The sequence below is a fragment of the Phoca vitulina genome, unplaced genomic scaffold (assembly GCF_004348235.1).
Source record: "Phoca vitulina isolate PV1807 unplaced genomic scaffold, GSC_HSeal_1.0 scaffold100, whole genome shotgun sequence".
Lineage (NCBI taxonomy): Eukaryota > Metazoa > Chordata > Mammalia > Carnivora > Phocidae > Phoca > Phoca vitulina.
The window spans coordinates 1,860,988-1,882,327 of record NW_022589803.1 but is presented as its reverse complement, the minus strand read 5'-3'; the positions used below and the strand labels follow the sequence as shown (position 1 = coordinate 1,882,327).

The 21,340-nt window shown below is 40.8% G+C and overlaps 1 protein-coding gene and 1 pseudogene across 1 annotated transcript in view; one reads left to right on the top strand and one right to left on the bottom strand.

The window, feature by feature from the left end:
• The window catches only part of PI4KA (phosphatidylinositol 4-kinase alpha), a 118,472-nt gene that overhangs the window by 13,569 nt on the left and 83,563 nt on the right, over positions 1-21,340 (top strand). The window contains exons 2-8 of the mRNA XM_032397543.1: positions 5,741-5,857; positions 9,579-9,672; positions 12,092-12,180; positions 14,666-14,738; positions 15,342-15,601; positions 16,152-16,218; positions 19,749-19,897. Coding sequence (XP_032253434.1) covers positions 5,741-5,857; positions 9,579-9,672; positions 12,092-12,180; positions 14,666-14,738; positions 15,342-15,601; positions 16,152-16,218; positions 19,749-19,897 — 849 coding nt within the window. The remainder of the gene's footprint in view (positions 1-5,740; positions 5,858-9,578; positions 9,673-12,091; positions 12,181-14,665; positions 14,739-15,341; positions 15,602-16,151; positions 16,219-19,748; positions 19,898-21,340) is intronic.
• Positions 17,545-18,585, bottom strand: LOC116627674 (annotated as a pseudogene).

Sequence of the window (21,340 nt, the reverse complement as noted above, 5' to 3'; positions counted from 1 at the left end):
CCCCCTGCTTGTGTTCCCTCTCTCGCTGTGTCTCTCTCTGTCAAATTAATAAAATCTTTTTTAAAAAATTTAAAAAATAAATAAAAAATAAGTAAAAATATGCATTAATGGCAAAGTTGTTTCCACTATTTAAAAAAATTTCTTTTTCTAATACTGAAGTTAACAATGTTCCTTATGGAAAATACAGAAAAAAATAAAGAAGGAAATAAGTATTGCCTATAATCTGATTGGTAGTTTTTATATCTTGTTGGATAGGCAGTTCAGGTTTTGAGTTTTGTTTAATATTCTATGACTATTTGTATTTCCTATTGCAGCTGTAACAAATTATCACAAACTTAGTGGCTTAGAACAACACAAATTTATTGTTTTGCCGTTCTGTAGATTAGAAGCCCAACATTGGTCTCACTGGACTAAAATCAAGGTGATGGCAGGGCTATGTACCTTTCTTGAGACTCTAGAGGACAACTCATTTCCATGTCTCTTATAGCCTCTAGAGACCCCTACATTCCTGGATCATGGCCCCTTCCTCCATCTTCAACACCAGCAATGTGGGGCCAAGCCCTCACATCCCATAATTCTCACCTCCTCTTTTGCCTCTCTCTTACCCTGATCTCACTGAAATAATCCAGAATAATCTCTTCAATTCAAGGTCCTTTTTTTTTTTTTTAATTTTAAATTTTTTAAAGATTTTATTTATTTATTTGAGAGAGAGAGATGGAGAGGCTTCCTCGGGGGAAGGCCGAGGCTTAACCGATTGAGCTACCCAGGCATCCCAAGGTCCTTTTAACCTATTTACCTCTGCAGCCTATTTACATCCATTTGCCGTGCGAGGTTAACATATTCATAGGTTCCAAGAATTAGGACACAGACACTTCTGGGCATGCCATTGTTCTGCCTGCCACACCGATATGGTTCATGCATTCCTGAATTATTATATAGGTCTCTAAATTGTTTATTAGTTCTTTTTGGTATCGTTCCTTCACATTTTAAAACCATGTGCCCAGCTTTTAGAGTAATCTTAAATTGTCACAAATGATTTCTATTTAAATATTTTTATTTATTTATTTATTTTTTTTTTTAAGATTTTATTTATTTATTTGAGACAGAGAGAATGAGAGAGAGAGAGAGAGCACATGAGAGGGGGGAGGGTCAGAGGGAGAAGCAGTCTCCCTGCCGAGCAGGGAGCCCGATGCGGGACTCGATCCCGGGACTCCAGGATCATGACCTGAGCTGAAGGCAGTCGCTTAACCAACTGAGCCACCCAGGCGCCCTCTATTTAAATATTTTTAATTAAGTGGGGGTGGGGAGGAAGGTCTGAAGTCAGAGTAGCCCAGAACCCCTCTGGGCATTTAAGATGGGGGGGCAGGCAGTCCAGAGGAGACAATGATGGTAAAAACTGTGCTGCCTTCAGATGTCTCTACCAGGTAGGGTGACAGCTACATGAGCAGCAGGGTTTAATCATGTTCCTGATGCTGATTTCTTATCCTGGGATATTGCTAGAGCTCATGTCTATGCCCAGTCTGAGTATTAGTTTCCAGAGTATAATGCCTAAAAAACAAAGTACTAAGCAAACAGGAAATCAAACTCAACCCAGAACATCTGCCCTGTGAGGAGAAATCTAGTTCTTATGCTTGTTGTAAATGAAGAGACCTTGGGGTTTGCCTCTGCCCTCTGGGGCAAGTGCCAGGATGGGCTGGCAGCAGCCCTGAAACGGGAGGGTCTGGATTGAGAAGAGAGCTTATGTCTGGGCAAAAACTAAGAATAGATGGCAAGCCTGCATCCTGGGGGAGAATGAGTATGTCTTTTATGGTGCCTGTCCACAGTGTAGAAGATGGAGATACAAAGATAAGAGATGATTTGGGCCCCCGGGGAGCTTGCAGATTAGTGGAGAGACAGACAAATGCACTAATAACTGTCACATGAGTAATGGGGTAGATGTTGCTGATGACGTTACTGAAACCCATCAAATACATGAAGACAGTGGTTGTGTTTATTTATAGCCTGATTGTCTCTGGGCTAAATGTTCCTTTTTAACGGCTTCTTGTATGGAATATTTCTTAGACCCCACATCATCCTGCATGACCATCTTTGGATACTTTTAGAGTGGCAGAGAAGCAACTCAATCTTTCCCTCACTTCCACATATTGTTCATCGTCAAGTCCCATAGTCTTCCTCCGAAACGTCCTGAGCTGGACTGTTTCTTTCTGCTTGGGTCATTACCATCTTTGCTACTGAAGCATCTCCTGACATTTCTGTGGTTTCACTCTTGTCCTCCCAAACCAGAAGGATTCTTCTAAACCTCAGTTCTAAGCTCGAGTTTTTGGGCCTCCAGTGTGCACCCCCTTGGCACTAGTTTACATTGCTATTAGAGCACAAGCCAGGTTCCCAGCCTCTACCTGCACTTGGACTTCTGGGCATCCCCACTTTCTCTTTCCCATCATGCTCCCTCTCCAGTGGCCTCTGCCAGAATGCTTTTTCCTGATTTGTCCCTGCTGGTTCCTTCTTAATCAGATCTCAGTTTAATGGGCACCTTCTTAGAGAGGTCTTCCCTGATCACCCCATTAAAAATAGTCCTTCAGGCACTATTGCTGGGGAAATATAATTACAAACAAAATCTCCCAAGAGCTCTCCACAAAGGTAGTAGAGAAAGAAAACACTTTTATTATTGAATAAGCATTAAACCAGAACATGACGTGCATCACAGGCAGTCCTCTAAGAGATTGTAAAGACAGAAAACAATCTCACCTTATTAGATAGCCAAGCAGATATAACTTGTTATGTACTTATTTTCAAAATAAATGATAACTAGTCCGTTAGTAAGAAGACTTTGTGTATAGTGAGGTTGTGCCAATTTCGATGAGTTTCTGAGTCTCCATTCTATCTTGTAGCACATTAGCTTTGCCTGCCAGGTATGTGGCATTGTATATTTCTGTGTGTTTGAGTAGGGTGTTGATAAAGTATTGCACAAGACAAAGTACATCGATTTTGACAGGGCCCCAGACTCCTCCCTCTGGTTCCATGTTGATTAATCAGCATTCTTTGGATCTCATTGACTCATACTGCTATAAATTCACCTTCTTTCGATTTCTTATGTACAGAGATGTTTCTTGAGAGACTTTACTCTTTCTGTCAGGATGTGTGATTCACTGGTGGAAGTGTCTGGAGTCTATGAAATGATCACTTTATTGTGTTTGGCCTTCAGCTCTCTTTGTATTTTATTTTCCCCTCTGTGAAGTGAAGGAACACTGAAGAAAAGTGGGAATTTAGTATTTCTGTTCCTCTCTTGTTACTTTATGCTCTTTTAACTATTTAATCATAAAAGTATGGATTTTCCCCCATATGTATATATTTTTAACTTACTACATCTTTTTCCTGATTATGCAAGTAACACTTTCTTCTGGAACATATTTTGGCAAATATAAAAAAGCACAAATAAATGTAAAACCTTGGGGCGCCTGGGTGGCTCAGTTGGTTGAGTGTCTGACTCTTGATCTCGGCTCAGGTCTTATCTCAGGGTTGTGAGTTCAAGCCCCACATTGGGCTCAAGCTTGGAGCCCACTTAAAAAAAAAAAGAAAAGAAATGTAAAATCACTGGTCATTCTACCTCTCCATAACTGTCAACATTTTGATATATTTTCTTCCAGTACTTTTTCTGTATGTGATAATCCAGATCATTCCTCACGTGAATTTACAGAACATTTAGAACATTGTTCATGTCTTTGCTTAGTCTTAGAAAAATACCATTTTTCATGTCTGTATTATTAGGTCAGATTTTATGAAAGCATTGTTTTGGTAGGTCAAAAATTTGGTTGACTATCAGAGTTTCATATGGTTTAACCTAATGTTTCACCAAATGGTGAAATCATTTATTTTCCTAATGTTATTTAGATTGTTTCAGATTTTCAATTAATATACACAACACTGTGATGAAAGTCTTTTACATAGTCTTTGCCTTAAGATTTCTAATTATTTCTTTATAATCATTCCTAAGAGGAAAATTACTGATACAAAGAATATTACCTGTCTTCAAGTTAGAAGGTACTTCTCTTTCTGGCTTGTGTATTTGCCCTTTTTTTTTTTTTTAAAGATTTTATTTATTTATTTGAGAGAGAGAGAATGAGAGAGAGCGAGTACATGGGAGGGGGGAGGGTCAGAGGGAGAAGCAGACTCCCTGCCGAGCAGGGAGCCCGATGTGGGACTCGATCCAGGGACTCCAGGATCATGACCTGAGCCGAAGGCAGTCGCTCAACCAACTGAGCCACCCAGGTGCCCTGCCCTTTTAAAATCGGGTTTTCCTTTTTTTTTTTTTTTAAGATTTTATGTATTTATTTGACAGATAGAGACATAGCGAGAGAGGGAACACAATCAGGGGGAGTGGGAGAGGGAGAAGCAGGCTTCCTGCTGAGCAGGGAGCCCGATGTGGGGCTCAATCCCAGGACCCTGGGACCATGACCAGAGCTGAAGGCAGACGCTTAATGACTGAGCCACCCAGGTGCCCCAATCTGTTTTCTTTTTTAAAATTGCAATGGTAATTGATATTTTCAGGGCAAATCTCAAGCATTATACTCAATGTCCTTTGCCATTAAAACATCCCACCAGGGTGCCTGGGTGGCTCAACTGGTTAAGCATCTGCCTTAGGCTCAGGTCATGATCCCGGAATCGAGTCCTGTGTCAGGCTTCCTGCTCAGTGGGGAGTCTGCTTCTCCTTCTCCCTCTGCCCCTTCCCCCTGCTCATGCTTGCTCTCTCTCAAATAAATAAAATCTTTTTTTTTTTTTAAAGATTTTATTTATTTATTTGACACAGAGAGACACAGCGAGAGAGGGAACACAAGCAGGGAGAGTGGGAGAAGGAGAAGCAGGCTTCCCGGAGCAGGGAGCCCGATGCGGGGCTCGATCCCAGGACCCTGGGATTATGACCTGAGCTGAAGGCAGCCGCTTAACGACTGAGCCACCCAGGCGCCCCTCAAATAAATAAAATCTTATAAAAAAAAAAAAAAAATCCCACCAGACCGTATGAATGTCAGTGAGCAACTTCTCCTTGGATCTCTTCACAGAACAGCAAGGTTGGGGCCTCCTGGTGTATCTGAATGCTTTGCTAAGAGGGTCTTGTGGTAGGGATTTTCAAGATTGGCATCACCTATTTTCCTATTCATAATAAATCTAGATTTTATGTCAGACATTTACCATTATTTTGTTTTGAAAAAATTCAAATTTTTCCATATATTCAGTAAATTGCTGACTTATTGCCCATTTGCTTCTGCTAGCCACTATTATGGCATATCCAGTAACAACAGATAATATTTGTTGAGCATCTAGTATCTGTTATGCGTAGTCCTAAGCGCTTTACACACATTTGATCTTTTAAAGAACCCTATGGGAAATTGTGACGGTAGGCGGGTTTGGGTAAACTGCTTCTGGGCACCACTGGGAATAGAGACCCATGACGGTTCTGACTCAGAATTGCACACATTAGCTGTTGTGCTTTACCTCCTCCGTGTATGCATCATTTTAACTCTTGGTCCTGGTTCCTCAGCGCATATATGTTTTGGGAGCATGTGTATGATCATTTCAGAAGCTAGAGATGATCTTTCTATGATTTTTGAATTGAAAAAAAATGTCTTATTGGTTATATAGACTCACTGGGATTTTATGCTACTGGTTTATGTCCTATATTCTGAATGTGGGTTTATATATTTTTTAATCTATGGGGTTTTTTGTTGTTTTTGGTCTCATTTTCTAGGTCCAAAAGCTGCTTTGTATGTGCCCAGTAGACTTCCATGGGATCTTCCAATTGGATGAAAGACGGAGAGATGCGGTGATCGCATTGGGCATTTTTCTCATTGAATCTGATCTTCAGGTAAGTCTTTACTACATTAAAAGTGTTTTTGCAGTGTAAATGGGGGAGTGTAATTAGAATTTAAATTTGTACCTGCTTATATTTATCTAAAGTAGTACTAGAAGAATGCATATGAACCTAATAAAAGTGGTTAGTGATAGTGAGGCAGAGTGGGTAGAACAGGCGGGAGTAATTTAATTAGTTTAATTAACGTACACCCTCTTATTAAGAAATTTTGTTTTTCGAACTGTGTGAATAATTAAGTTGTTAAAGTGGTTTTGATTGTTGTTACTGTGTTTTGTTTGGCCAGAAAGTTAATTAAAATGCTAAATGAAGTAATTGTGTGCCCTCCAGAGTAGACTTGATTTTCAATCTAAGGTCAAATGTTCGTTGGTCAGACTGAGTAACCATTTTTTTTTTCCCTTCCAAAGGATGGTGTTCTTTGAGATAACTTTGACATAATACAATCTTGTTCAGAACTGCGATATATAGGGGCGCCTGGCTGGTACAGTCGATGGAGCGTAGGACTCTTGATCTTGGGGTTGTAAGTTCAAGCCCCACGTTGGGTGTAGAGATTACTTAAAAATAAAAAAGTCTTTTTTAAAAAATATTTTATTTTATTTGAGAGAGAGAGAGTGAGTGAGAGAGAAAGCATGAGTTGCGGGGGAAGGGTGGGGAGAATAGGAAGCAGACTCCCCACTGAGCAGGAACCTGGATTCGGGCTGTATCCCAGGACCCAGGGATCATGACCTGAGCTGAAAGGCAGCTGCTTAACCAACTGAGCACCCAGATGCCCCTAAAAATAAAACAAAATCTTAAAAAAAAAAAAAAAAAAGAACTGTGATAGATATAAAATAAGTTTTAGAGTACATATTAATGTATCTTTTAGAGGTGATTTGAAAATCAGTGTTGTGGCTCCAACAGAAAATGATGTGGCCTTGTTTTTTTTAGTACTTCCAAGGCTAATTGAAGCAAATGGTTGATCACTGAATACAGAATCTATTATTTGTTTATTTTTATCATTATCAAGAATCACTTTTAATTCCATGTTTAATCATGCTATGGTTAGGAAAATAAAGATGTTAGATATTTGAATTTTTATTTATCTAAAAATGCTTACATGTCCTGGAAATTCTTTTTTTTTTTTTTTTTTTAAGATTTTATTTATTTGAGAGAGAGAGAGAATGAGAGAGAGAGAGAGAGCATGAGAGGGGGGAGGGTCAGAGGGAGAAACAGACTCCCGGCCGAACAGGGAGCCCGATGTGGGACTCGATCCTGGGACTTGAGCTGAAGGCAGTTGCTTAACCATCTGAGCCACCCAGGTGCCCCTGTCCTGGAAATTCTACTTCAGTAGGATTAATATTTTTGACAGGGTATTCATTCATTTGTAAAAAAATTAAGCATTTTAGAGCAGTAGTTTGAAAATTAAATAGGTTGTTTGACCAAGGCCACATGAAAAACCAAAATTAGATGCATATAAACTGCATTTTAATTATTCTTCCTATTTTTTTATAAATGTGAAAAGAAAAAAAATCGTATCTCCTTTTTGCAAAGTCTTATTTAAATTTAAATATAAAGGGAGGAAAAGAATTTTAAAAATAATCTGTATGAGAAACTGCTATCCAAATGTGTATTAATCGAAAATATCTTTGGCAAAATTAATAGATTTACCTGTAAGTCCCTAATATTTGTGGTAGGCTTTTTAGAGTGGCAAGGAAGAGACAAATACAAATTACGTTGGTGTAATTTGGGTTCCTGGTAAAGCTTGGCGGGACCTGGGGTCACAGCTCCTTGAGCCATGCAGTCTGCCAGCGCTTCTAGGAAGCCCATTGACCTCACCACACAAGGAGAGGGGCCCCGCAGGCCTTACCAGCCCCCTGAGCCCTAGGCACCAGCTTTCTCTTGGTTCGCCTGGTGTTGCTGTTCTCTGTCTCCAGCCAGGATGGGCTGTGGTACTGGCCTCCAAGTCCAGTCAGTGGGCTGCCCTGGCAGCAGCTGTGGCCAGAGTAGCAGAAGTAGTTTACTCCTACCTGCTACAAAAGCCATCCCAGGTTCTACAGGATAGAACACCTGGGGTCACTTCCTCTGCAGGGAGCCATGCCTTACACATCCTTTGGAGTTTTGTGCCTCTTAGTACAATGGGATCTTGGACAGATGTAGCCATCTCCTTCATCTGATTTAAAGAAAAAGTTGTTTTGTTTTTGCTAAAGAAAGTTCTCTATTTGTTGTGGTTATGTATTGTGGTGGAACAAACTACCCCAAAATTTGGTGGCTTAATACAATAGGTTGGTTTTTGTTTTTTCTCTTTTCTCATGAATCTCCAATTTAGCTGGAGCACAGAAGAGTCACTGTCTCTGCTCCATTCAGTGTCACCTGGAGTGGCTTGAAGGCTAGGGGCTAGAATCACCTGAAGGCTTGTTCATGCACAAGGGTGTGGGTTGATCCTGGCTATTGGCTGGGACCTAAGCTGGGGTGCTCAGCCAGGGCACCCCTATGTACATGGCCTCTCCATGTGGCCTGGGCTATGTCACTTTGTCACAATGTAATGTCTGGGTCCCGAGGGCATGTGTCCTGAGAAAAAGCCAGATAGATGCTGTTACTGTCTTCTTTAGCCTGGGAAGTCGGTCTCTTAAACTACAGTTGACCCTTGAACAACATGGGGGTTAGGGGCACTGACCCCCTGTGCAGTTGAAAATCCACATGTAACTTTTGACTCCCCCAAAACATAACTACTAATAGCCTACTGCTGACCAGGAGCCTTACCAAAAACAATAAAGTAAGCTAGAGAAAATGTTATTAAGAAGACTGTAAGGAAGAGAAAATACATTTACAGTACTGAAAAAAATCCATATATAAGTGGACCTGTGCACTTCAAACCCATGTTGTTCAAGAATCAACTGTACTTTCTAAAAACACCAGAAGCAAGTTACTAAGGCAGCCCATTTTCCAGGGGAGGTAAATTTGACTCTACCTTTCCGTGGAAGGAGTGTCACAGAATTTGGAGCCATATTTTCAGTATTACCACATGTTTTGTTTTGTTTTCAGTATTTCAGAACATCAAATAGTATCCCCCTTCTCAGGAGTACACTTAACCTAATCCTTAACTGGAACAGTTATAAATAGGGAAACAACCAAAAGAGTCAGTCATGGAAGGTTATGAAGTGACATGTTGACTGGCTAGTTTGGAAACTAGAAGAAAGTAGTTTTGTATTGGCTAATGATGGCTATAAAGTCTAATGCTCATTTTGGGAAAAGCAAAAGGAAACATGAAACAGAAAATTAAAAAAAAAAAAGAAAGAAAGAAAAAAAGAGGACAAAGGCCATGAATAACAGAAGCATCACCAAGTTTAGAAGCTTATGGCTGTGACCGTCCCTCAGTCTAGAGGATCTGATCCTGGGGCCCACTGAAGGGCTTGCGGGCTCTCTGAACACTCTTGTTGAAGGCAGTTTTGAGAGTGTGTGCGCACACATACCTTCTTGTGGAGAGGCCCTCATGGGGGCCTAGCCCCCAGCGAGGGCCAGAGCCGGGCTGGACATTCAGCAGCAGAAGGGCAGATTTTAGCCCTTCCTTAGGCACCCCTGGTGCAGGTGATGTGATAACTTCCTGATGCCACCTGCTGCTGCCATATGGAAACAGGAAGGATGCCCATCCACGCAAACATCCATCTTTGAGATGATTAGGATGCGTATGCTTTACTACCAGCCGCACTTGTATTAAATATAATTTTTTTTTTTTTTTAAGCACAAGGATTCTGTGGTTCCTTACCTTCTTCGACTGCTTAAAGGTCTTCCGAAAGTGTATTGGGTAGAAGAAAGCACAGCTCGGAAAGGCAGAGGTAATTTTGTATAAATTTTTCCCTGAACTCAGGGAAGAGCATGTATGCTCACAGTCTGTATGGATCAGGTGTTTAATCATAATAATGCATCAGGTACAATGTTTCTAGCTGGTTCCACTCTTGGCTGTGAGACACCTGCCTGTCTGCAGCAGCATGGGCTATGCTTACTCATTGTTGTCCAGAGCCCATGGGGGCGAGGGCAAGGCTGAGAAAACCGGCTTTGCATTGCACTCTGGGAGTGAACAGGAACTTGGAGACCTTCATGAACCTTTTCTCATGTCTCCTTGCCAGAATTGGGTCCCCTGCCCATCCCTCAACCAGTCTCTGTTACCCCTAGATGAATAGGCTCACTCCTGGAGTGCATCCAGTTCTCCAGATTGCATCGCTACTACTCAGAAAGGAAGGGTGAGATGGATGTCCAGGACTTGAACACCATATTCACTGTAAACAGTTGATCATTTTGTTGCTGTTGCTGAGTTTTAGTTAAATTTCATACCTTTAAAAATAGTATATAAGTCCACTATGTGCCAGGCATTGTGCTAAGCACTTGTAACACTGATGTTCTTATATATTGATTTCCCAAGACTCCCATATGAGTTTGGGACACCTCCAGCATTCTAGAGATCATGACCCTGGAGACCGAAGTTTTCTTATAATCTCCCTATGTAAGGCCTGAGGTCCACTTTCAGACATAGCAGGGGGTTGGTGTCTATAGAGAAGGCCCTTGTCCTTTTCATTGGTGGCATGGCCCTAGTTTGTTGGGTGGGCTCAGCCTACTAAAGATGGGTTTTGCTGTTTTCATGAACATCTGCTTGTGCCTATTCCTCTCCTTTGGGTTTCCTCATTTCTGGTAACCTATTGTGCCTGAAACTGACAGACTCCAAATTATGCACATACCCTGGAATTTAAAGGACTACAATTTTTTATATTGAAATGTAGTTGACATACAATATTATATTAGTTCCAGACATACAACATAGCGATTCAAAGTTTATATACATTACAGAGTGATCCCAATGATAAATCTAGCTTCTGTCAGTCTGTCACCACACCAAGTCATTACCTGTTATTGATAATATTCCGTATGTTATACATTGTATCCCTATGTCTTCTTTGTTTTAGACCTGGAAGTTTGTCCCCTTTCCCTATTTTGCCCATCCTCCCACCCTGAAGGACTACAGATTAAATAGAAAGCATTGCTAAAAAACGTCAAACATCTCTGTCCACTACTGTTATCTAATTTGGGGAGAAGTAGAATAGCAGTAGAAGTTGATTCTATTTTCTTTTCTTTCAAAACAAGTATTACTTCTCTGTACATGGACTCCCACTAGGATGAAAGTTTTAGCACTATTTGAAACATTGTTAGAGATATATAAATGTCCAACTATTAGGTAACATTTCACTCTTTTATTTTTATTCAGGCAGTATGATTTATGCTTTTAAACTCTAGAGGAGTACTTCTCAAAGTGCCATCTGGGACCAGCAACATCAGCATCACCTGGGAACTTGTCAGAAATGCGGATTCTCAGTCCCCACATCAGAGTTACTGAGAAATTAAAACTCTGGGGCTAGGGAAGCTGGCAGTCTGCATTTTAATAAGCCTTCAGGTGATTCTGATCACACTCAAGTTTAAGAAGGACCTAGAGCTGCATCTTAAAATTATAGGTACAGAAGTGAACACGTAACAATCTTCTGCCATGTGCTATGAATAGATCTTGGTTAAATAATCAATATTCAAAATTGATTAAATATTTAATAGGGATTAGATCTACACAGAAATGATTCTGACATTTTTAAGGTGCACACCATAGAAGCACTGGTTAGCTTTTGGTCTTTTAGGTCCAGTGATCCCTTCCCAACCTTGAGGCCATGCTCCTGAGAACCTCCCTATGAAGAGGTCGGTAGTGGAAGGGCTTAAAAACCTATTAGGAATAGAGCAAATCTTTGGAAGCTCTTAGTTAGGATTTTCTCCACTTGTCAAAATAAAGCAGAAAAGAAATATAAACATTTAATTCAGTTTAAAGTAGTGGTAATTGATATTTGATGGTTAGCCTCCATATACCATCTCTTATACTCTATCAAGATTGGTTTCTCACCCTGGGTAGAAATTTAGGTCAGGAATAAAAAATGGAGTCTGTCATGTTGAGAAACTGTATAATCTCAAACTATAAATTGGCAGAAACATTTAAGTTTATTGAACCAAAACATTCTATTAAAAGAAAAGTTAGGGGTATTTCTCAGCAACCATGTTGGGCCCATATCTGTTCTTTTGAGGTTCACCTCAGTGAGGGCAGCCATCCCTGTAAACTGGTCTCTTGGCAGGCCCTGTGAGAGAGGGAACTTACCGAATTGGATGGCCCGTAGGTATGGTCCAGTGTCTCAGTGGTAATGATCTGACTCGTGTCTGTGTGCCTTCCAGCCACCCTCCCGGTTGCAGAGAGCTTCAGCTTCTGCTTGGTCACTTTGCTGTCTGATGTGGCTTATAGGGACCCCTCACTTAGGGATGAGGTAAGTGTGTGATGAATTGGGTGCCTTTCTTTTTCTTTCTTTCTTTCTTTCTTTCTTTCTTTCTTTCTTTCTTTCTTTCTTTCTTTCTTTCTTTCTTTTCTTTTCTTTTCTTTTCTTTTCTTTTTCTTTCTTTCTTTCTTGATTTTATTTGAGAGAGAGAGAGAGAGAAAGCACGAGCAGGGGGAGGGGCAGAGGGAGAGGAAGCAGCAGACTCCCCGCCGAGCAAGGGAGCTCAATCCCAGTACCCCGAGATCATGACCTGAGCCGAAGGTAGACTTTTAACCGACTGAGCCACCCAGGCGCCCCTGGAGTGCATTTCTATATAGTCAAAAAGAGTCCCAAAGTAATGAAAAGAGTAAAAAAAAAAACTTTGAAGTGATTGGGTTGTTTTGGTTGATTTATTTTGTACTAACGCACCTAAGAAATGTTGAATACTTGCTTACAATACTTTCCAGGTTACCCAGTGACCTCTTTTTTTTTTTTTTTTTTTTTATTTTTTTTTTTTTTTGAGAGAGAGAGAGAGAGTGAAAGAGAGAGCACAAGAGGGGGTAGGGTCAGAGGGAGAAGCAGACTCCCCACCGAGCAGGGAGCCTGATGCGGGACTCGATCCCGGGAGTCCAGGATCATGACCTGAGCCAAGGCAGCTGCCCAACAAACTGAGCCACCCAGGCGCCCCTAACCCAGTGACCTCTTGACTCTTGTCTCGTCCAGCTTTCCCCATAGCCCTGTGAGGTCAGCAGCAAAAGGCAGATGCAGCTCACTTTCCTGACTCTCTGTTGGGGATTCATTCATAGAAGGGAATTATCTAGATAGTTGAAATTATACCCAGATTTTAAGTGCCCAGATTTTTTTCATTTTAGTTTATTTTGTTGAAATGTTACTTAAATGCCTTTCATACTCTTCTCCTTTTTAAACAAAGAATACAATCATAACCTAAACTTTTTCTTAATGAGATTTTTTATTTTGAAAATCAGTTTGTATATACTGCTATCCTCAGGTCCTGCCAAGGAGTGCCAGTTGCTTGTCAATATGTTAAACGTTTCCGGCTAGCTATGCTTTTTGAGGTCTTGTATCTGTTTTTTAATTTTTAAAATCTCTTTCCTTAATCAAACTGTAAATTCTGTTGTATTTCTGCCATTAACATTCTTCTCCATCCTTCTTTCTTAGTTTAGGTTCTTTATTTGTAGGTTGGCCAAAGAGATAACTAAATATATTAGGATTGTATATCATTATTTCAGAAGTTAGCAGGCTATAAGTTAAGGGCTTTTTTATAAATAACATTTATCAAAATGTCAATACTAAAGATGACGGTATAACTTTAATACACCAAATGGAGAAAGTCTTGCTTTTCAAGTCTTCATATGTTATTCAGCATCATTTAACATTAGCAAAATGTCAGAAATTTACCTGTATTAGGAACACATTATATAAGACCAATTTTATTCTCTTCTTTGCCTGGGGTTTCCTCCAAGACTGGTAGTAGAGGGAAATAAGGTAGATGGAGTCTAGTTGATCTTCATCAAGGCATTAGAGAAACACCCTCCTGACATCCTAGATCTAGAATATGGGCTGAAGGCCAAAACAATCTGGAAGGTTTGTGGAGCTGTCCAAAGGACTGCCGCAGAGGATGCCAGCCCAGCAGAAGCTTCCCCTAGCCTACCCCTCTACCCCCTACCATTGAAGCAAAATGAGCCAGGGCCATAAACGAAGATTCAGAAAGCAAGTAGGTTTCATTCTGTAGATGACACAATACTGGGAATCAGAGACCAGTATGATGAACTAAAGCTAATCCCCCAAGCTTTGGTGGCATCAATGACAGGCAAAAAATACCAATAGCATCAGTAGAGGTGTAAAAAAGATTCAAGTATTTTATGTATCAGTAAGCTTACTGAGCCAGCAGAGTGAAGTGGCTGCTGAAAAGCTAACATCATGTACATGGAAGTCTAGACTGTTTTGAGTGTGGTGATTACTCAGGGTGAGTCCTAACATCCCTGGAATATTAATGTATTTTCCTGAGCCCCACAATTCGAGACTGTTTCTGACACATGGGACTACTGTGAAATCAGAAGCAGGCACTCAGCATCATAAAGGATATATAATCCTAAGGAATGGATTAAAAGAACTAGGGATATTTGCCATGAAAAGAGATTTGGGGACCTATACTTGTTTCTGGAATATGGGAAAAGGAGTGGCTCCAAGGGCCAGGGGCACAAGCCCCAGAGGACAATATCGGCCCAGAGTTAGGAGGCACTCTGGACCAACACAGGGGGGCCAGTTTCTGTTCCTGGAAGGTCAGCTGATTGGCCACTCGGCAGAGCTGTCATTCGGGGATTTATGTATCAGATATGGGTATGGACACTTTAATGTGTAAAGCTCCTTCTTTTTTTTTTTTTTTTTTTTGCTCCTTCTAATTCTGAATGAATTTTGTGGTACTTACCTGATTTTGTTTATAAATTTGTCTTTTCTGTTTCCGTGGCTATTACAGATTTTAGAGGCACTTTTGCAGGTTTTGCATGTCCTTTTGGGAATGTGCCAGGCCTTGGAGATTCAAGAAAAAGGTATGATTCTAGATCTGAGGCTTTTTTTTTTTTTCATAATGGCTTTGTGATTACTTTTTTCCTTTGCTTTTCCTGGTCTTCTTTTCTGTGCTTTACTATTTGTGTACCTGATGGATGAAACCTTCCTGAATTAGTTTGCCTTCATTGAGTGTTAGCTAAGAGGACACATGGGGGTCATGAGTACAGCTCTGCTACCTGAATACCAGGTGACCTTAGACAAGTCACTTCACCCTTCTTGGGCCTCAATTTCTTCCTTTATAACATGCCCGACTGCCTCTAGCATAAGGCTACCAACATAATCCCGGGGGACGAAATATATTGTTTAAGTATAGTAAAGGTGCCTGATAACAGGGCTTACCTGTGTTACTGATTTGGGTGTACCATGCATAGATTGAGACCTGCCAAAAAGAGCAGCTGTGTGTGACAGAGATGTAGTCTGAAGTTGTGCAGGTCAGCCACTGACCTGTTGATGTGACTTGTTCTGACCCGTCACATTTGCTAGGGGATGGGTTGTGAGATGTCAGCCAACGTTACAAGCTGGTGCAGCACAACTCTCTCCCAGGCAACTTTCTGATATTGGAACATTTTCACTTTGTCTTCTAGAATACCTTTGCAAATACGCGATCCCATGCCTGATAGGAATCTCACGAGCGTTTGGGCGTTACAGCAACACAGAAGAGTCTCTCCTTTCAAAACTGTTCCCCAAAGTCCCTCCTCATTCCCTCCGAGTCCCTGAGGAGCTTGAAGGTGTGCGGAGGCGATCCTTCAATGACTTCCGCTCCATCCTCCCCAGTAATCTGCTCACGGTGTGTCAGGAGGGCACCCTGAAGAGGAAGACCAGCAGCGTGTCCAGCATCTCTCAGGTGGGGCTGCACGCCTGGGAGGCAGGCAGAGAGGTCAGGTCTTATTAAGTGCTCACTTGAAGAAAATCCCACTGGCGTGCTGGTCAAGGAACTTCACAAAACAGAAAAGGTTCTCACTGGAATTCTGTGTAAAGAAGGGCTTGCTTTGGCCTTTTAAGATTTATAAGTGATTTCATCTCCTAGTCATGAAGTATTTATTTCCTAGCAGTTCGGTGCCAAGCTCTATTCTGAGTGGGAGACAGTTGGTGCCCTTAAGAAGTATATAATTAAGAAGTATATAATTGACTCATGGAGACAAGCTAAAGACACTAAATGCTAAGAATAATTCATCTCAGTAACGAAGTATATAATATATGGCTAAACACGAAGAATTTAGGGACATGGTATACAGTAGAGAACACTTAGGTAAGGTGGGCTTCAGGGAGGAGGTGAGGCGTGAACCAGGACTGGAGATACAAATGTTGGGCTGGCAGAGAGAATCTTGTCTCAGGAGAAACTGACAGCGGTTTGACTGGCCTTTTCTAATCTGTAAGGCGGCTTTGTGTTTCAGGTCAGCCCTGAACGTGGGATGCCCCCTCCCAGCTCCCCTGGAGGATCTGCCTTTCACTACTTTGAAGGTGGGCTTCACTTTTCTGACAGGAATATTGACCTGGTACTTGAAGAGCAGGTTCACTGTGACTTGTCTTGACATAAAAGATGCTAATAATAACACTCTGCTGTCATGCATTTAAAGAGTCAAGCTTTTAGAAAGCATTTACTTTCTATTTTTGTTTAAACTTCTTAAAATTTAATTTTAAAATATTTCAAATGTGGAGAAAAGTGCAGAAAATAATATACAGACCCCCCTTCGTGCTCCGTGGGAAGCCTGCTTCTCCCTCTCCCACTCCCCCTGCTTGTGTTCCCTCTCTCGCTGTCTCTCTCTCTCTGTCAAAAAATAAATCTTAAAAAAAAAATAAAGTCAGGGGCGCCTGGGTGGCTCAGATGGTTAAGCGTCTGCCTTCGGCTCAGGTCATGATCCCGAGGTCCTGGGATCGAGTCCCACATCAGGCTCCTGACTCAGCGGGGAGTCTGCTTCTTCCTCTCCCTCTGCCTCTCCCACTGCTCATGCTCTCTCTCTCTCTCTCTCTGTATCTCTGTGTCTCAAATGAATAAATAAAATCTTTAAAAAAAAAATAAATAAAGTCATTAAGTATGTAAATAATATTTTTTTAAAATAATAATGATACGAGTAGTACTTTTTTTTTTAAGATTTTTATTTATTTATTTGACAGAGAGTTGTTTTCAAGATTTTATTTTATTTTATTTTATTTTTTATTTTTTATTTTTTTTTAAGATTTTATTTATTTATTTGACAGAGAGAGACACAGTGAGAGAGGAAACATAAGCAGGGAGAGTGGGAGAGGGAGAAGCAGGCGCCCCGCGGAGCAGGGAGCCCGATGCGGGGCTCGATCCCAGGACCCTGGGATCATGACCTGAGCCGAAGGCAGACGCTTAACAACTGAGCCACCCAGGCGCCCCTCAAGATTTTATTTTTAAGTAATCTCTACACCCAACAAGGAGCTCGAACTCACAACCCCAGGATCAAGAGCTGCATGCTCTACTGACTGAGCCAGCTGGGCACCCCAAGTCTGATTTTTCTTACAGTTGGTCTCTCTTCTCTTTCCAGGCCCTTTTCTACAGAGCTGTAAGAATGTTTTTAAAGAGTTATTTCTTAAAAGCATAAATCATTTCCACCTTAAAAACTTTCAGTGACTCCCTCCCTGCATGAATCCCAAATCTTAGATCCTTGACTCTGCAGTTCCTGTCTTCTGCCTCCATCTCTGCCCACCACACACTGGCTCTGCCACGCAGGGCTTAGTCCGCATTTCATGGCATCTATCTGGGAGGTGCCCTCTAATCACAAACTTCTTATCTTCTTTTCTATTATTATTTTAAAAAGAAACTTGTATATACTTTAGGTATATAACACGATGATTTGATATACATGAACATGCTGAAATAATGACTCCAATCACATCCTTCTTTTTTTTTTTTAATATAGAAACGTAAAAGGTTGCTTAACCGATTTTAATAACATGACATAAAGCCCCTACACTTGATAGAATCGTTATGCAAAATACATAGATGAATACTGTCTTCTTTTAAAAATATAAAATAAATAAGCAAGACATGTGAAAATAGGCAAGTTTCATTAAATAAATGAAAATTTTAAAAAAAGAAACTTGCTTTCCATATCATTTGAAGAAGGGAAATTATCATTTTAAACAATATTCAAGTTTATTAAACAAATTAAAAAAAAAGTATTATAAAATGTTTAACTGTCATCAGCTTCGAGGTTTATGTTGCTCCCGAATTTTGCATATAACTGAACTTTCAGATCCGCTAACACTCGCTGAATTGATTCCACTCTGGCTTCTAAGGCGTCGATTCTTCTTGCAAATTTTTCTTTGCTTCTTCTAACATTTCCTGTGTTTCTTCTTGAGAATGGCTAATGAAAACATCACCAATTTGATAAGGTATCATTAAGCAATCATCATCTGCAAGCATGATGTCCTCACAAGCATCTTCTAAATTCTGGAGTTGTTTCTTTTTTACTTCTATTTCCTCCTTCAGCTCTGTAATTCTACTTGTATTCCGTGCAAATTTGTTTATCTTTTGTTGATCTTCAAAAGTAACGTTGACATCTTCTGCAGCCGCCTTCTTCATGGTGGCCGCCATCTTGGGACTGGACCAATCACATCCTTCTCCTCATGGTTACCATTTCTTTCTTTCTTTCTTTTTTGTTTTTAATGCAGTGATAGCACCTGAAATCTACTCTCTTAGCAACTTTCCAGTATTTGATGCCATGTTAAATATTGTCATCATTCTATGCATTAGCTCTCTAGACTTATTCATACTACTTAACTGCAACTTTGTACCCTTGACCAGCATCTCCCCATTTCCCCCATCTCCCTGCCCCCTGGTAATGATTGCTCAGCTCTCTGCTCCCATGTATTCGACTTTTTTAAGTGTCTACATATAAGTGAGATCATGCAGTTTATTTTCTGTCCATGTCTGGCTTATTTCACTTCGAGTAATGTCCTTAGGTTCATCCATGTTGTTGCAAACAGCAAAATCTTTCTCAAGGCTGAATAATACTCCTTTATGCGTGTGTGTGTGTGTGTGTGTATCCAGCACTTGTGAATGAATATGAATAAATAAATATGAATAAGTATATGTGTGTGTAAATACACCTATTTATACATGTTTGACACACACTCCTTACCTTCTTCCCTGCCTACTTGCTTTAAACCAGCTTTGTTCTCACTCTTTCCTCATTCATTCCCTCCTTCACTGGTCATTTATGATGTTGGCCTCCAGCATCTCAACTGCTGTCCATATTATTGCCCATCCTCTGTTGTAAGTTGCCTGTTTGCTCCCCTGGGACCCATTCGCCTTTAGTCAGGTCAGCATAGCATCACAAGCATCAGAGAAGTACACACCAGCTTTGACACAATCAGGATCAACTCAACTCTGCGTTTTCTGTGCTGCAGGGCTTCAGAAAGTAATAAAATTTATTATTTGTTTTTTAATGGGTTGATAATTGTCTATCACTATTTAATATGAAAATATTACAAGCTTGTTTATTTTCTACTCATAGTCTCCTATTATAGATTTCTAATAATGGATTTTCAAACAATTATAGGCATTTGGGGTTCATGTTTATTTGTAAGTGTTGGACGATTGCCTTTATTTTTGTTCTGATTTTGAAACATCTAATAATGTGCATTTTTGTTCTAATTTTGGTGGTAAAATATCTTGGGGTCCTGTGGACCTGAAATTTACATCTGTCAACCTTTAAAAAGTTGTAATACTTAAAAAAAAAAAAAAGTATTACTTTTTTTTTCTTCCTACATTAAGTTATACTGTCTGTGTTGAAAATGCTAGGACATGATTGTATCTGAGCTTTGATGTGAAACACTCCCATGAGAGGCATCATTCTCAAAGGATTTGAAATTCAGCCTTTACTTGTTCATTAAAAAACAAAGAATTGGAGTGTAAACAAAAGCAAAGTATATGCCTTTGTTGATTATTGAGGGAATCAGCTTGAGGAAGTATCCTGGTCATGTGTGAACGTGACTGACTTTCTGGTTTTCTTCCCTGCCAGTCTCTTACTTACCTGATGGGAGTGCCCTGGAACCTGATTTCTACTTCTCCACCATCAGTTCCAGCTTCTCAGTTTCTCCTCTTTTTAATGGCATCACCTATAAGGAGTTCAATATTCCACTAGAAATGCTTCGAGAACTCTTAAACTTGGTAAGGAAAGCATTGGTGGTTAAACAGATCTCGTGTACTTCAATCAGTAAAATTGCTAGTGGTGTAAGCATGGCTTTTTTTTTTTTTTTAAAGATTTTATTTATTTATTTGACAGAGAGATACACAGCAAGAGAGGGAACACAAGCAGGGGTACTGGTAGAGGGAGAAGCAGGCTTCCCGCAGAGCAGGGAGCCTGATGCGGGGCTCAATCCCAGGACCCTGGGATCATGACCTGAGCTGAATGCAGACGCTTAACGACTGAGCCACCCAGGCGCACCAAGCATGGCTTTTTTTTTTTTCTTTTTGTTTCATTTTGGTTTTTTTTAGAGAGAGAGCAGTGAGTGGTTTGGGGAGGGGTAGAGGTAGACAGACAGAGGGAGAAGGAGAGAGAATCTCAAGCAGACTCTGCTGAGCATGGAGCCCAACACGGGGCTTAATCTCACGAGCCTGAGGTCATGACCAGAGCCGAAATCAAGAGTTGGACGCTTAACCAACTGAGCCACCCAGGCACCCAAGCCTGTTGTTGTTGTTGTTTTTCCCAAACAAAAAACTAGGAGTTTTTCAGTATTTCAGAATATAACTTAGAAGTCATAATTTTTTTTTTTTTAAAGATTTTATTTATCCATTTGACAGAGACAGACACAGCGAGAGAGGGAACACAAGCAGGGGGAGTGGGAGAGGGAGAAGCAGGCCTCCCGCAGAGCAGGGAACCTGATGCAAGGCTCAGTCCCAGGACCCTGGGATCATGACCTGAGCCATAGGCAGACGCTTAATGACTGAACCACCCAGGTGCCCCAGAAGTCATAAATTTTTGATGGAAGAAGGGAAGAGTAACATTCATGGAGTCATTTTTGCAATGTTTTCATTGACTCCTTGCAGCACTCATGTGGGAGAGGCAGGCATTCATCCCCATTTTAGAGGTAAGGCAATCAGTGCCAAATACATCAAGCATCCATCGGCAAAGGGCAGGGCTGGGGCTCAGTCCCAGGGAATCTGACCCAATGCCTAGTTCCTATTGCACCTGACTCCTTCCCATGGGCTGATATTTTTAAATCAATACGAAACCTTTATTTTTCATATTTGAATACCTTGGGATGACCTCTGAGGTGACATCAGAGAAGACATTGGTGCCATTGTCCCAATCCTGAAATAGATGGGTCTCTGATCCAAGGGCTCTGAAGTTGTTATGATTGAGCTGAGTTGCTTTGAGACAGAGTCAAGTGGGTAGATAAGGATAAAGACGTTGTCAGGGACAGACTCTAAAAATGAGACTTTCTCCTTTGGAAAGAATGAGAGGGTCTCCCTCAGTGTGGAGTGTGAAAGGAAATCCCTCCAGGAGATGGCTTTAGGCCGAAGATATATGAAGACATTAAAGCAGGGGCACCTGGGTGGTTCAGTTCGTTGAGCATCCAACTCTTGATCTCAGCTCAGGTCCTGATCTCA